Below are 16,717 nucleotides of genomic sequence, written 5' to 3'. Positions count from 1 at the left end.
AGCTAGAATCAAAGCCTAAGCTTGAAATCCTTAATTCTATGTCTGAATCAGAATCCACTACTGTCCACTAAACAAAAGAAAAATATTCCCTGTTTGTTGAACCATATCTATTTACTTCCCATCAAGTCTCAGTCACAGACTGGTCATATTCCAGGGATGAAGAGCATTCACTCAATCCTGGGCTTTCTACAAACAAAAGAGTGAAGTGAAACTAACAGCAATTATGGCTGCTGAGATGCAAACACCTACTAGGAACCAAACCTTTCTTTCTCACAATTCAGCACCAAACTTGGTTCACTGAACAGCCTCCTGACAGCAATGACATTCAATCAGGATAAACCTAGGCATTCTGGATATGTCTGGTATAGAAGATGTCATACGGAGTAAAATCACACTGCAGTTAGATTCTATACGCAATGACTCAAGGCAGATCCGGAGTATCATTACTAACTCAATGACAAATGGAATATCTGACCCCAAATGGGCCCTACTACCACAAAAAGACAGGACCAGGAGCAGCTGACTGGAGCAGGTGGAGAGTGGAAGATGCCTACATTGTACTCAAGCATCTTTAAAAGGTATCATCAGTCAGGGATTTATGGGTATTCACATGAGAGAAGAGAGATGCAGATTAGGTCTCTGACCCTGTGATTCCATGATTCCATAAAAACGTAGACTCTTACTTTATGAGATCCTGTACTAATCAGAGTCATCCTTACCAGAGACATTTAGATGTAGTTATCTCAGTAGAGCAGAACAGAATAATCCTAATTCCAGAAACCTAACAAATAGAGAAAAAAAGTTTACAAGCTGATATAAAATGATCTCCAAATACTAGCATATGAATATTAATACTACCATTTGAGTTTTTAAAAGGGGGTGGAGAAAATATGACATAGGTACTATCTCTGGACAGATACCCTGATAACAAACCACACTGGTTAGTTCCAAGGAGAGAAACTAGGTAGCTGGGAAAAGGCAGAGACTTTTTACTCTTCAATCTTTTGCATAGTTTTTGAGTCATTAACCACGTGAATATACATTACATGTTTAAAAAATAAATGTAAAAGGTGAAAAAAAACCTCCATATAAGAAACTCCCAGAGAAATCACACCCAAAAAGTAGAAAAGAATAAGAAATGAGGGGCTTCCCTGGTGGCACACCGGTTAAGAATCCGCCCGCTAATGCAGGGGACATGGGTTAGAGCCCTGGTCCGGGAAGATCCCACATGCCGTGGAGCAACTAAGCCCGTGCACCACAACTACTGAGCCTGCACTCTAGAGCCCGCATGCCACAACTACTGAGCCCGCGTGCCACAACTACTGAAGCCTGTGCGCTTAGAGCCCGTGCTCCGCAACAAGAGAAGCCACTGCAATGAGAAGCCCGCACACCACAACAAAAAGTAGCCCCCGCTCTCAGCAACTAGAGATACCCCGCGTGCAGCAGTGAAGACCCAATGCAGCCAAAAATTAAATAAATGAATAAATAAATAAATTTAAAAAAAAAAGAATAAGAAATGAAAGATTCTATTTAGTCCTAAAGCTGAAAGTCTGAGCTTATTGCTTGCTCTCTCATACCCTCTCTGAGCCTGATATAACTTCTCCATAAAAATGGACACAGCATCTACTTCACCTGACTGAAACAGAGAGCTGGTCCAGGTAACTTTGAGATGCCCTCAGCTCTCATGATTTTATACTACTCACCATTACCAATCCATTGACTTAGCTATTGTTGACCCATTATTTGATTGATAATAAAATTAGAGACTGATAACTTTAAGGCAAAAAACAAACAACAATAACAAACTACCATACAGCAACCAACTATCCCATCTAACTCCTCCCAATATGAACTACAGGAAAGTGAGATAAACACATAAAGTCTCTACCACAATGCTTGGCACATACAAGTACATGATAAATTTTAGCAAAATCCTAATTCAAAACACTGACTAGATCCAAATTATTGAAGAAGAAAACTGGGGTTCAGTGTTGACTTCAAGTGCTACATGAATCCACTGTCGGGTAATGAGTAAAATGTTTTCAATATTAAACGTGGCATACAACGAAGCACATATTCACTCCATTCCTTATCAATTATACCCTTTGGTCCAAGGGACATGAGGCTCAGAGAAAAAGTTACTGGATAAAAAGCCATAATATCTGGGTACAAGCATCAGTTTTGCCACTTCCTTGTCTTGAGGCTTAGAGATGTATATTTTCACCATCTGAAAAATGGGAAGAAGAATCACCTGTCTTCTAGGCTTGTTACAGGGAATAAGTTAAGACTTGTGTCAAAGCACTTTATAAACTATAAAACATCATATAAATATAATTATTGAGGATTAGGTACATCCAGACATGTTGATTACACAAAAAGCAACAACAATTATTAAGGACATTTTAAAAAATAGATTGGGGGGGCTTCCCTGGTGGCGCAGTGGTTGAGAGTCTGCCTGCCAATGCAGGGGACACGGGTTCGAGCCCTGGTCTGGGAAGATCCCGCATGCCACGGAGCAACTGGGCCCGTGAGCCACGATTACTGAGCCTGCTCGTCTGGAGCCTGTGCTCCGCAACAAGAGAGGCCGCAATGGTGAGAGGCCCGCGCACCGCGATGAAGAGTGGTCCCCACTTGCCGCAACTAGAGAAAGCCCTCGCACAGAAACGAAGACTCAACACAGTCATAAATAAATAAATAAATAAATAAATAAATAAATAAAAGAACGTGAATTTCTTCAAAAAAAAAAAAAAAATAGATTGGGGACTTCCCTGGTGGTCCCATGGTTAAGAATCCGCCTTCCAATGCAGGGGACGCAGGTTCGATCCCTGGTCAGGGAACCAAGATCCCACATGCTGCGGGGCAACTAAGCCCGCGCGCTGCAACTGCTGAGCCCGAGCACCTCAACTTGAGAGAAGCCCGCACGCCGCAACAAAGAGCCCACGTGCTACAACTAAGACCCGACGCAGACAAAAATAAATTAAAAAATAAAATTAAAAAAAAAAAGATTGTATAAAGGTTGATTTATTTTTTCAACAAACATTTACCGACTTATTATTATTATATATCCCTGGCACTGATGGAGGAACCAAGGATACAAAGATTAAGAGACTGTTCCTGCCTTTAAGGAAGTCAAAAAGCATTATGATATAAGAAAACAGGCCTTGGTAATTATAATAAAAACAGCTGTTGTATACTGAACACCTACTACGTGTCAGGCTCTGAACTAAGCACATTACATACATTATCTCTTTTAATTCTTATACCAATCCTATAACATATTTTATAAGGGAAGAAGCTGAGCCTTAGAAAAGTTACGTAACTTAACCAAGATCACACAGCTGTGATGTGGAAAAGCTAGGGCTCCAAGTCAGGTCTGTCTGTCTGAAAGCCCATTCTGTTTTTTATAATCTTAGAGTGGGAAAAACTTTTCTAAGCATCACACACACACACACACACAAAAACAGAAATCATTAATGAAAATATTAACAGACCCTGTTACATTAAAAAAATTAACCTCTGATACAGTAAATGAAAAAAGCAAGGTGCAAAAACAATGTGTGCGGGCTTCCCTGGTAGCGCAGTGGTTGAGAATCTGCCTGCCAATGCAGGGGACACGGGTTCGAGCCCTGGTCTGGGAAGATCCCACATGCTGCAGAGCAGCTGGGCCCGTGAGCCACAATTACTGAGCCTGCGCGTCTGGAGCCTGTGCTCCGCAACAAGAGAGGCCGCGATAGTGAGAGGCCAGCGCACCGCGATGAAGAGTGGCCCCCGCATGCCACAACTAGAGAAAGCCCTCGCACAGAAACGAAGACCCAACACAGCCATAAATAAATAAACAAATACTTAAAAAAAAAAAAAAAACAATGTGTGGAGTATGCTAGTGTTTGTGTAAAAAAAAAGGGGGAGGAATAACAAGAAACTAACAGGGCAGGTGGAGAACAGGGAAGAGAGGAAGATGCTTCACTAAATATGTTTTTATAAATATAGAGTCACAACATCTGCTTATGAAAAGTAAAATGAGATAATTTAAATTCTGTTTAACCCTATTCCAAAGTTATTTGACTCTGTGTGTGTGTGTGTGTCAGAATGACACCTATTATCACTTCACAAGGAGCAATCAACAAAAACCGGCTTGGGATAACATGAATTAGAGAATTTCCTTGCTTAAAACAAGATGCTGGACCAATCAATTTTTGTAGGTTTCTTCAAACTCTGGGATACTGTTAAACCAAAGAAGAATTTACTATTTGCCTAAAATTAACACTGCAGAAAACAATTCATAGTGAAGCTAAAATTCAGTAAGGGTAAATGATCCCTACACCAACCTCAAGAAAATCAAATATAAAGGTTTCTTAAAACAGGCTTCCCAGGATTAAAACACAAAGCCTACCAGGGAACACTTACTCCCAACTACTCCTAGAGAGAGAAGTGCCAAGTAAGCATAAAGGAAAACTGCTCATCTACATGGATACCTGGGTATCGGTTAATCACAGCATTTTTATACAGCTGACAAAAATCACTAATGGTCCGTGACAAACACCCCTCTGAAAGGCTTCTGCTGTGTGGATGCCACATGCCAAAGTTAACCAACTGATCTCCAACACTGTAAAACACAGCCAGCTCAGAGCCAAAATGTTGCAGCAAAAAGATCTACTTAGTATCACAACAGCAGCTAAAGACCTATAACACAAAGTACAGGACAAAAGATGTGTATCTAATGCATAATGAGCGGCAGCTGGGGAGAGGAGGAGGCCATCAACAGAAATATCAACTTCTAAGCCCTGACACAGACCTTTTAAATATGACCAGCATCACTTCAAAGTCCAGGATGATACCAAGATTAGCCAAATCACCTTACTAAAAGTCACAAATCAGGCTATGGCTTCACGTGTGAACACAACATAAAAAACACACCATAAAATTTGTATGTGAGGATAGCAAACACAGACAAGTAGGAAATGGGCCACCTAAGTGACAGCTGTAGAGCACTACTCTCCATTCTTCAAACAAGGCCGCCTCTGACCCCTCACAGAGATGTGCAGCCTAAGACCAGAGTCATACTTTCAAAACAAGTGCTACCGACTCCCCATAAGCTTTGTCAGCGCTCCCACTGTGAGAGGCAGCCATTGTGGAGACTTCCTGAAGTGCCAACAAAATCCTCAAGGCCATCGTGCCAGCCACCGACAGTGACAGTGTTCCTGGAAGTCTGTATGAGGTGCAAGCCAATGAGCTCAGCTTTGTGGGTGCTGGGAGCCACCACAAGACATCTTCCAATTTTGCCAGTTCTTGCTTTGAAATCACACGATCCTACTATCCCCTCCCCTAGAAACCAAGAAATAGGTAAAAGCTGTCAAAGCCACATATTCAGACAGATCAGGGGACAAGCCAGTATGACTAGGGGATAAGCGACCTCATTTGCAGATTCTTTTGCAAAGGATGGGGGTGGGGGAGAGCTGGGCAAGAAATGGGGGTGGGGAGGGAACTAAACAATTCCTGTCTTCTACCCCAAATTATTACCCACCTTCCTCAGAATTTTTATGGAGCACTGAACTGCAGAAGGAAAAAGAGAGGGGAAAAAAAGGCAAGAAAACTCAAGGCTGTAAATGTGACTGTACAAAAATCCCCGAGAGGATGACCTATGAAACTAAGCTCCCTGCAACAAGGGCTAACTATGCAGCTGCTTTTTTACTTGCCTAACAGTCCAAGATAAATAGAGCAGGCTCATAGAAGCCCACCAACTTCCAGGAAAATGGAACCAAAGTCCTCTTGACTCACAACAAGCCACATACCCCTGAAATAAATCCCTAAATGAAATCCATACAGGTCTGCTCTGGAAATCATCCTGGCTGACAGCAACGAATGCCCCCTCCTCCAAACAGCTGCCAATTTGCAGAGGAAAAAGCTGCTCAAAATAAAGCAATTGGAAGAACTTCCCATGAGCCTCAGTTCCAAAAGTGTTCCAACTCAAGCATTCGCTGGAGCCCACGTGCAAACCCCACGGCGCCCCGAGACCACGTGTGCAGCTCCTCTCGTTCTACCAGCGTGGCTCCTGCTCCCCAACCCAAACCCCAAAGCTGAGAGACTCCCACAGCTTCCCCCGCCCATCCCTCACAAGAAATCATGCTTTGCTTGTGGTATTAACAATTTAGGATCCAACTAAATCGATGCAGCCCCGAAGAAAAATAAACAGTATGCCTCCTCAAAAACCATATGCCTGGAATAAAATATCCAATACTCAGTGCAAAACCTCTTTTCCTCGGCAAAGGAGAAACCAGGGAACCAGCCCCTATATGGGAAAAATCCCACATACCAGGGTATTATCTGGGGACTTAGGTCCCTAAAAAAATCCGAGTATTATGGTTGAACACACCCATGTGGAAGTCTAAATTTCAAAGGCTCGGTTTCCACCCTTGGGAAAATAGGTTTTTAAGCAGTTACTCAACCATTATCATTTGGTTATTCAAAATTGTCATCTACTTCATAAGTGGTACTTATCATGTGTGCTGTGCCTTGAATCCTCAGCTGAAATTTCTAGATGCCACGTATGTGCAGAACACGTCAGAAGGAAGTGATATAACTGGTCTCTCTCATTCCCTTTTTAGAACCTGCTTTATTCACTCAGAATCCAAAAAGCCAGAGGCACTATAAAGTATGCCCATTTGCCTTTAAAGAGGCCCCAACTAAAGTAGCAAGGGAAGTCTCAAGCCTGGAAAACAGGCGAGGATTACACAAGAGCGCAAATCAGAAGCTGAAAGGGAAGGAGGTGGGGATAACAAGGGCCAGGGAGAGAAGATTCCTGTAAAATACTTCTATGAATCTGTCTCCAAAGCTGAGATTTAAAAGATCTATATCAGGGCTTCCCTGGTGGCGCAGTGGTTGGGGGTCTGCCTGCCAATGCAGGGGACACGGGTTCGAGCCCCGGTCTGGGAGGATCCCACATGCCGCGGAGCGACTGGGCCCATGAGCCACAATTACTGAGCCTGCGCGTCTGGAGCCTGTGCTCCGCAACAAGAGAGGCCGCGACAGTGAGAGGCCCGCGCACCGCGATGAAGAGTGGTCCCCACTCGCCACAACTGGAGAAAGCCCTCGCACAGAAACGAAGACTCAACACAGTCATAAATAAATAAATAAAAGAACGTGAATTTCTTAAAAAAAAAAAAAAAAAGATCTATATCAGGGACTTCCCTGGTGGCACAGCGGTTAAGAATCTGCCTGCCAATGCAGGGGACACGGGTTCGAGCCCTGGTCTGGGAAGATCCTACATGCCGCGGAGCAACTAAGCCTGTGCGCCACAACTACTAAGCCTGCACTCTAGAGCCCGCAAGCCACAACTACTGAGCCCGCGTGCTGCAACTACAGAAGCCTGCATGCCTAGAGCCCATGCATCGCAACAAGAGAAGCCACCCCAATGAGAAGCCTGTGCACTGCAACGAAGAGTAGCCCTGGCTCGCCACAACTAGAGAAAGCCTGCGCACAGCAACAAAGACCTTACGCAGCCCAAAAATAAATAAATAAAAGAACTGTATCAGTTTTCCTCATTTTCAAACATAGCCAAAGAATGATCTGAAAAATAGCATATATTCTGTGAGGTGTCTCAGTTGGGTATTTTTCCTGCATCCATAAAAACAAGCTATAATAGCTTATGAAATTCACTGGTTGAGAAGGGAAAGGCTAAGGTCCACAGTCGATCAAATGGGTTTAGTCCCAAATGGTGGTAATACATCTGAACTGAAACACTCCACAATCTCTCAGCAGCACTGTAAAAGGTAGGTCAACAGACTGCTCCAATGAACTGGAACAGGTTAGCTCTAATTGCCCCTTAATCGTGTGGTTCCTCTAGTTTCCTCAGCCACCCCATCACAAAGGCACTTTTTATACATATGCACGTGCTCTCAATTAATATCTGAGCACAGGAAACTAAACATCAGGTTGCCATGCCCACCCGACACATTCGGCAGTTAAGTTCCACCCCAGCTTTGGTTTTCAAAGACCCCTCTCTCACCTTTAACCCTGATATCAATGGAAAGATCAGGTACCATTCACAAATCCCACAACACCTAGTCTTCAGAGGAGCTGGAAAGCAGACCAAGGGCCTAGACCCCCCAGGGAAAATCTGGAAAAACAATTAAAGCCATCTGCTGGCCCCAACTGAGGAGCAGGAAGACAAAGTTCAATTCAACAAGAATGACAGTTTCTTACTCCAGCCCAGGCACAGTGCAAGATCCTATGGATCCCAAAGGCTCCCCTGATCTCACAGTCTAGGTGGGGGTAGAGGGGCAGACAGTTGAACAAATGTTGATCTAAAAAGTCCTAAAACAGAGGTCTGGACATGATGTTCTGGAAAGCAGCAAGAACGTGGGAGGGATGGGAGCAGAGACAAAAGGCATCCAGGAGGAATCAGTATCCCAACTTATTCTTGAAGATTGAGCCTTACAAACGAGAGAGAGATGTGAGGCGTGAATTTCGGGTGGAACAGAAACAAAAGCACAGAGGTATGAATGAGCCTGGGCAGCACAGCGTGCTCAGGAAGCTACAAGTCCCTTGCCATGGACTTGGAGGTGGAGTGTAGAAAGAAGCTAGAAAGGCAGGCACAAGTCAGGCCAGAAGGACCTGGTAGGCCAAACGAGAGAATGGACTTTATCCACAAGTCAAAGATAAGCTATCAAATCATTTTAAGCTCTTTTAGATGCATGACTGTTAGTAGTCAGGAAGGTGGGTGTGAAGAGTCCAGAAAGAGACCAGAAGAGACAAATGCATCCCAGCTCAATTTCCACAAACAAAAATGAGAACAAAACGTTTGACACATCTATTTGACACAATACATTTAACCAACAAACCTTATAAAATTTGCAACAAAATGCCATTTTCACCACTCCTGCATCCCAAGTACCACCAAAACAGCCAGTGCCTCTGTCACCCACACTCCCAGGAGAGATCCCACAGGTTCCTGAAATGTCCACATGCCCGATGCAGGGACTGTGACACTTCAGGAGTCCTTTTAGTCCTTAGCAAAGAAGTGAACGTCTCCTCTTCCTCTCACTGGAGAGACCACTACGACCAGGTCCATTCGCCTCCTTCACACGGATGTCAAACCAATTAGATTTCTCGGTTTCACACAATGCTCATCTCAGGTAACTCCCAACCCTGGCACTTAATCAATCAGAAGCACATTAACCACTCCATGCTGATTGAGCAGTAAGCAGGAACTCGTTGAGTGCTGTGTAGCAGGTTATAACGGAGGCAAGAAATAAACATTTACTGCCGGGCTCCATGATGGGAACTTTAAATAATCTCAGTTTCTCATTATAGCAGCTCATCAGCATATGCAGTAATTCCCCCAGTTCAGAGATGTGTAAACAGGAGCTCAGATGTTAAATATCTTACCAAAGGTCATTCAGTTGGTTGGTAGGTGGAGGAACCAGGATTCAAACCCCAATATGAGAAATTCTAAATAGTGTTTCTTTCACTACACCATACTTCAAGTATGTATGGATAACAAACATAATGACATATTAAGGTTGGTAATAATAATAACAACAATATCTCCCCTTTAAAAATTGAGAGGGGACGCACATTATACAGTCTCGGATGAAGGGATCACTCAGAGAAGACACAATTGAGTAATCACAACTGGAATCTTCAAATGCTCCAAAAAGGTCACTCCTGAGCATTAGTGGCCAAAAACTGACTATACTCCAGAGAAATATATCAAATCCTTCATACACTTCCCCTCAGGGCCTCTAAGACAACATCTGAAAACACTCATGGTTGACTGCTTGCTCTCGCGCGCTCTCTCTTAAATGATTTCTCAAACTACTTTACCACCCAAATTACAGAAATATGTCCAGGATTCACATGGCAGTTCTGATCCGATTTGCCCCAATCCTGGCTCAAGCAGCTTTGCACTACCCTCCTAACTAGATCAGCGCCAGCCAATGGGTTTATTCAGGCTGATCTGTGATGGATTAGATAATGAAACCTTAGCCATGTAAGCTGCCTGCTTGTACCGGGGCTGTGGGGGAGAAGAATAGGAAACTCAATACTCCTAGGGGCCACCTAAACACCACATGCACTTGCCATCCCTCCTCCATCTGTTGGCTCACGCTCCAATTACTGCCATTTCCTTTCCACCATCTCGCATGCTCTTCCCTTCTGTCTCTGAAGGAAGTGCACATTTGCCCCAGAAAAAGATGTTTACTATGCTTTACAAATGCATATCAAAAAACAATTCAAACAAGTTCATTCACTAAAATGACCATCTTTATTTTTTCCACAAATTACTAAAGCCTGATATCAAACTGATGGCCTGAGAGATGTCAAACCAGAGATTCACTAGCAATATTCTTGTTTACACCAAGTAGTGCATTGAATTTCTTTCCCAGCCCTGTAATCTTGAGGCCTGTCTGCATCAGTCTGCTTTATATCAAAATGAAAGTTAAATCTCTAGTTAGCTTTTGTTGTGTTCACGTGTCAGTATGATAGAGAAAAAAAAATGACAACGTGGCTAGAAAAATGGGAGAGGAAGTTAGGAGACAAATTCAACTCAGGCTAATCCCTTGAGTTGCCATGAAGAATAATTCTACTTTGAATTCAGATCTTTCTCCTTCTCAAAGACATTCCCAGTTTCACAATCACAAGCTTCCTTGTGAGGTTTGAAAAAAATTAGTAATTTTTACATGACTGTGCCTCAATTTCTCCAACTACAATATTTACCACTCTGGTAGTATTATGGGCTGAATGTCTGTGTCCCCTCCTAAACTAATATCTTGAAGCCCTAGCCCACAACATGATGGCATTTGGAGGTGGGGCCATTGGGAGGTGATTAGGTCATGAGGGTAGGACCCCCATGTTGGGATTAGGACCCTTATAAGAAAAGGAAGAGATCTCTCTCTGTGTGTGTCCGCTAGCATACATGGGGAAAAGGCCATGTGAGCACAGAGCAAGAAGGCAGCTGGCTGCAAGCCAGGAAGAGAGCCCTCACCAGACACCAAATCTGCCAGCACCTTGATCTTGGACTTCCAGCCTCCGGAACTGTGAGAAACAAATTTCTGTTGTTTAAGCCACCCAGTCTATGGTATTTTGTTAGGGTGCCTAAGCAGATTAAAACATGTAGAAATGAAAAATTGAATAATTTTAGTGAGATATAGTTCACAAAATCACTTGGAAGGAAAGCACATCATTTTTATAACTCTACTCAAATGGTAGCACCACGTTCAGTTTCAGCACCAAACACTTAAAGTGCAAAGAGACATCCACCTAGGAGGAAAGAAACCCAGAACCAAGCAAATGGGAAGATAAAGTACTTCAAGAAAAACAGTATCTACAGAGCAATTACAGGCTACTTGGAAGCCCTTCCCTGAGACCAGAAAGTCTTCCTGCTACTCGTGGTTGATTCACCACTAACATGAACAACTTCTGAACTCACTTAGCTACAATGGATTTATGACTCTATGGTCAGAAGCAGTTAGTTAGCCATGTAATAATCACATTCCAACATTTCACTACCATAAAGAATTTTGCTGAAAGCTATAAATAATAATTAAGGTGCACCTTGCCTTATGAAGCAGCTAAGTTCCTAGAAAGTTGCACAAAAATTGAATTTTTGCTCATCAAATTGTTTATATTCACTAGAAGAGCTGAACAAAAGAATTTATTCCCCAGTATGTTTAATAAAGCCCAAATTTTTCACATATATCAGACTTGCTTAAAGTGAAACAAACCTCTAATATCTATATATATAACTCACTTAACTTTCTACCAGGTTAGAGTACAATATTTCCAACTACCTTCTTTAACAACTAACTACATCTCTCAAGCTGTGTTTCAGTTTTCAGGTTGAATTTGTCTCTTCCCTCCTACTCCACAGTTCAGGGTTCTCTAATGCTAAACTGTTTCTAGGGCTGTGTGAACTCCTCTGCCATCCACATAAAGCTTCTGGATACTGGCCTTGAAAAGGAGTGACCCTTCCTCTCCTCTCTAGGGCTCCTTCTTAGCGTAAGGATTATAACAGAAGCACCACAGACTCTCTCGTGTCCCTGGTGCTCCACTTTGGGCAGTAATGATTTATCCCAAAAGTTTAGTGGTTGTAACTCAACAGGGTTGGAATCTGCAGCTTAGAGCCGTAGCTCCATTTAGTCTGTAGTCTTGGGAAATTAACTTCTGTAAAAAAAAAAAAAAAAAAAAAAAAAGGGTTAATCCTTTTTTTTTTTTTTTTTTGGGTTAATCCTTTGACACTCAAAAGATTGGGGAATTTCTTGAAAGTACTCTCACCCTTAAATTTCATGATTTTTTTCTATCCCTTAATTATTTAAAAAAGGTAAAATTTCAACTTCAACCTAACAGGCATTGAGCACTTACTATGTACCCAAAACTGTTAAGTATTACAAAGGATAAATACGAAGAAAATATAGTTCCTGTCTTCTAGAAGCTTACAGCATTACTAGGGAAACAAGAATAAAACAATGAAGGGACAACACAAGATGGTGCATAATTAAGCATCAACACAACAGGAGGCAAGAGGAGGGTCTGACTGGTGTGAACTAAGCTGTAAGGGAAGGCTTCCCAGAAGAGCTATGACCTCCGAGAAACTCCATTTGTGTTAAGATATAAGAAAAAAACATGTGCTTTAAGACAAACCCGTATACCAAAAAGCAAGTTACTCTAGATTTTTTACATGTATGTTTACATGGGCCTATAGGCATGTCTACACCGCTGATATCATTTCCTAAAACTGCCTCGCCCCTGCTCGTTCTCCTCCAGCTACACTGGTTTCTTGTTCTCAAACATATCAAGCGCACTTCTCCGTCAATGCCTCTGTACCCACAGTTCCTCTGCCTGAACCCTCTTCCCTCAAATATCTGAATGGCCCATTCCCTCAGGTCATCCAAAGGTCACCTATCAGAGAGGCCTTCCCTAACCATCCTCCTCACCACTCTCTACCCCTTCCCCTGTTTTTTCTTCTTAGCACTTAGGACCACCAAATAATAGTTGATTTCTTTACTGTCTGTCTCTTTCAATTAGAATATTAGTTCCATGAGAGCGGAGTCTTTGTTTTGTTTACTACCATATTTCCTAGGCTCTAAAACAGGGTCTGGTACTTAGCAGCTGTTCAATAAACATCAGTTAAATGAATATTAAATATCCTATCATTCTGATAAGAATGATAGGAAGGTCCCAGAGATGTAGGTGACTTAGGCTTAAATTTTATCTTTTCATGAACATTATTTTTCCTTTACTCCCAATTATACCTCAAATTTCAACCTCCCCATAAAACCTTCCTTGACCATCTTGGCAAGAATGACCATCTCTTTCTTCTGGCCCCAGTGGCACAAATCCTCTGCATACTTTGGCTCTAAATTTTGCAATGCCTTGCGACACACATCTATCCTGTGGTATCTCTACTCCAGTTCCTCTGGAACTTACCAAAAAAATTCATATATATATATATATGATATGCATACATACCTATGTATGATACACATACATATACGTACCCGCACACGTGCACTTTTTTCTTTTTTTTTTTAACTTTTCACCCATTTTGGCTCCCCACCTAGATTGCAGACACCAAGTACCTTAAGGTCAGGGAACTTGACATAATTTTTAGAGATAACTTAGAAATCATCCAGTACCAACACTGTATTTTACAACTAAGGAAACAGAGGCCCCCAAAGAAGGGATTTTCCCAGAACCATACAGGTCGTTGAAGGTAGGGGGCTAAATCAATGATGATTTGAATACCTGTGTCACATGGTGTATTGGAAAACAACAATGAGAATGCATAAGTGAAAAATAAATGAAGATCCACAAGTACACAGAGTGAAAAAAGGATTCTCCGTGGGATAGTTCTAAGTTGCCCATCTGTACCCAAAGGACCTAATCCACTGCTTCCTCTGCATACTCCAAAGTCCCTATACACTGCTCCATTTCCAAATACTACTCTCCTTGGCCAATTTGAAGGCAACCAGCAAATAATGGGCCCCAGGAGGAAAGGTGGGGAAGGCAGTGGAGTCTCACTATTAACCATGATTGACAGAAACGATAAATGAATACAGACAGACACAGATATATGCACACACCAAGCAGAAGATGCTCACCAGCACCCACATCCAATCTTCTCTCCTCATCATCCAGCGTTAACCCACCTCACCTGAAGTCTCCCCATATTCCTCTATATTTTCTCCACGGCCCGAGCTTTTACTTCTCACAAGCCCTCTGCCTGAAGGAGTTCAAATGGAGAACAAAAGGAGGCAAACGAAACAAAAGAATTCAAAAATAAACACCAAGAGGGTCACTTTACCCAAGTCAACACAAGTAATAGAGTGGCCTCTGCAAGGGAGACCAAGAAGCACACAGCAAACACGCCAGGCTTAAATACAGCTCCGTCTCTAACACAGGAAGTCAGACAGAGCCTTGAAAAGCAGAGAGAGAAGAGCACAGGAAGTCTTTTAGCACTGCAGAGATTTCCAAGAGTGCTGTAATGGAGAGAGCACAGGAATAGGAATTAGAAGACTAGGCTTCTAGCTCTAGTTTTACTACCAGCTAAGTGAGTGGCCCTAGGCAAGTCACTAGTCTGCTCTGGATTTTTGATTCCCCATCTGTACAATGAGGTAGTTAAAACATTTTGGGACTTGAATAAAAAAAGATGAAAACTGTTGACCTTCTCCCACCAAAGAGTACTATTTTGCATAAGAATCTTCCAAGTCTATCCAGGTTAAGAACTCCAGTCAAAGACGATGTCTCTGGTCCCTTCTATCTCTAACATTCTATGATTCTAAGAGAATTGGGCAGAAGTCTAAACCATTGCTGGTAGGTAAGCCTCACCGTTTCATAGTAAGTATGTTCTGAACAGAGACCAAATCCTAAAACCTGGGAAGGTTTCACGATCTTCCTCCAATTACGAAGTCAACTGACATCGTCATTACATTTGCCAGTCCCTATCCAAATCAACCGGCTTCTCCTTGAGTCCACAACTCAGAATCCAGTCTTCTAACAGCCCTATAAATGTTCTTTTATACCCCAGGACATTAAAGAACTAGTCGGTGCCCCAGCTATGTAAGATGCAACTGGCAAAGTACAGGAGGGGCAGGTCCTGTGCCGCCAGACTCACTAGTTCCACAAAGTTAATGAGCTCGAGCACCACGGCGTCCCCTAACACTACCCAACTCCTCGTACTTCTCACACTCCTTGTGCAACTGATTTAACCCACAATCTAAGCCACATCCCCTCTGGGCTCTCGAGGAGGTTTCTCGCTTTTCACTCCTCTCCTCTCTATGTCGCTCCCCTTCTCCATCCCAGTTGTGTGTCGAGGGCTGACAAAAAGGTACTCCCTCTTTTGGGAAGGTTTCCCACCACTCTCTCCCCGTCCTCGACTGGGTCCCCGGCTCTCTGGACAACAGACCCAGGATCTCTCGGCTTCCACCCCACCCCAAGGAACTAAGGAAGGGTTTGAAGAAATGGAATCCATCTCAAGCACGTTCAGTTTCCTCCCAACACCTATTCATGCGACGTGGCCCCTCGTCCCCTCAGGGATCAGGACCCTCCAGGGCACACCAGGCTCCACCTGCACCCTTCGCCTCCAAGCCGGGGCTCGCCCCACCTTCCAAGCAGGCCCCGACCGGCCCCCTCCCACCTCCAAGCCGGGACCCCGGGCAGCCCTCCCCGCTCCAAGCCCGGGAGCCCCGAGCCGCCCCGCGGCCCCCGCGCCGCACCCCCGCGGTAACGGGGCACCCGCCCCGCACGGTCACCTGCATCCCGCCGCCGTCGGCCGCCGCCTCCTCGGTGCGCGGCCGCTTGCTCAGGCCGGGTTCGGCTCCGTCTCCTCCCCCTCCGGGCACCGGCAGCTCCAGCTCCGACTCCCGCTTCATCCCCCGAGCAGCGGCGCCGGGCCCGAGCTGAGGCGGCTGCTGCGGCTGGGCGCCTTCCGCCATCCGCCCGCGCCCCCCTCACCTCCGGGAGCCCGGCGACCCGCCACAGGCCACCTCCCCCTGGGCCTCGGCCCCGACTGTCGCGACAGGCGGGCGCGCGCCTGCCCCCGCCCACGCGTGCGTGCGTGCGTGCGCGCGCGGGCCTGGCGCCCCCTCGCCGGTGGCGGGCGGTCGCCGCTGGTCGGTGGCAGGCCGACTTCCCGGCTCGGGGCAGCCGGGGGGTCGCGACGGGCACTCGTTCGCGCCCCTACGCGCACACACGACCTCCGGCCCGGCCCGGCCCGCCGCGCGCCCCGCCTCGCGGACTCACGGAGTTAGCCCGCCGGCCCGCGCTCGTTACCTCACACTGGCCCTCGCCACACGCCGGGCCGAGGGAGGAAGGGGGCGGTCCGGGCTCCCTAGGCGTGGGGAGGGGTGTTTATTTGGCGTGAGGTGGGGCTCGAGGCCGGAACGAGCTGACTGGCTGGGATCCTCCGACCCGCCACTGTGGCAGCCCCGGGAAGGCGGGGAGAGAGAAAGAAGGAGGGAGGGCCCGGGATCTGGGACTCCAGCCCGCGCGGGAGGCCGGGGCGGCGGGGGAGGGGGGAGGCGCGGGAGGGGGGCGGTGGCCGAGCCCGCGGAGGGGGCGGGGCCAGCGCCCCTCGGCAATCTCCGCCGCCTCCGCTCCGGGCGCCCGAGGGAGGCCAGGAAGAGATCGGGGGAGCTCGGGAATTCCCGGCGCGGTCGAGGGATTGTCCTGGAGGTACCGCGCGGCTGGAGTTACAGGGCGGAGGGGGCGGAGTCTGTTTCCC

At 45.3% G+C, this 16,717-nt stretch overlaps 1 protein-coding gene across 19 annotated transcripts in view; it reads right to left on the bottom strand.

Annotated features, from left to right (window-relative positions):
- The window catches only part of RBFOX2 (RNA binding fox-1 homolog 2), a 266,923-nt gene extending 250,518 nt beyond the window's left edge, over positions 1 to 16,405 (bottom strand). For 4 of the 19 annotated variants that reach the window (XM_057557126.1, XM_057557128.1, XM_057557127.1 and 1 more), the window contains exon 1: positions 15,747 to 16,397. In XM_057557126.1, coding sequence (XP_057413109.1) covers positions 15,747 to 15,929 — 183 coding nt within the window. In that variant the 5' untranslated portion in view covers positions 15,930 to 16,397. Of the gene's footprint in view, positions 1 to 15,746 lie in introns of all 19 variants that reach the window. The other 15 variants (XM_057557131.1, XM_057557133.1, XM_057557145.1 and 12 more) reach the window with 7 other exon arrangements.
- Between the last annotated feature and the right edge of the window lie 312 nt (positions 16,406 to 16,717).

The sequence above is a fragment of the Balaenoptera acutorostrata genome, chromosome 11 (genome assembly GCF_949987535.1).
Source record: "Balaenoptera acutorostrata chromosome 11, mBalAcu1.1, whole genome shotgun sequence".
Taxonomy (NCBI): Eukaryota; Metazoa; Chordata; class Mammalia; order Artiodactyla; family Balaenopteridae; genus Balaenoptera; species Balaenoptera acutorostrata.
The sequence above is the reverse complement of the archived record's forward strand: the minus strand, read 5'-3'. Positions and strand labels throughout refer to the sequence as shown.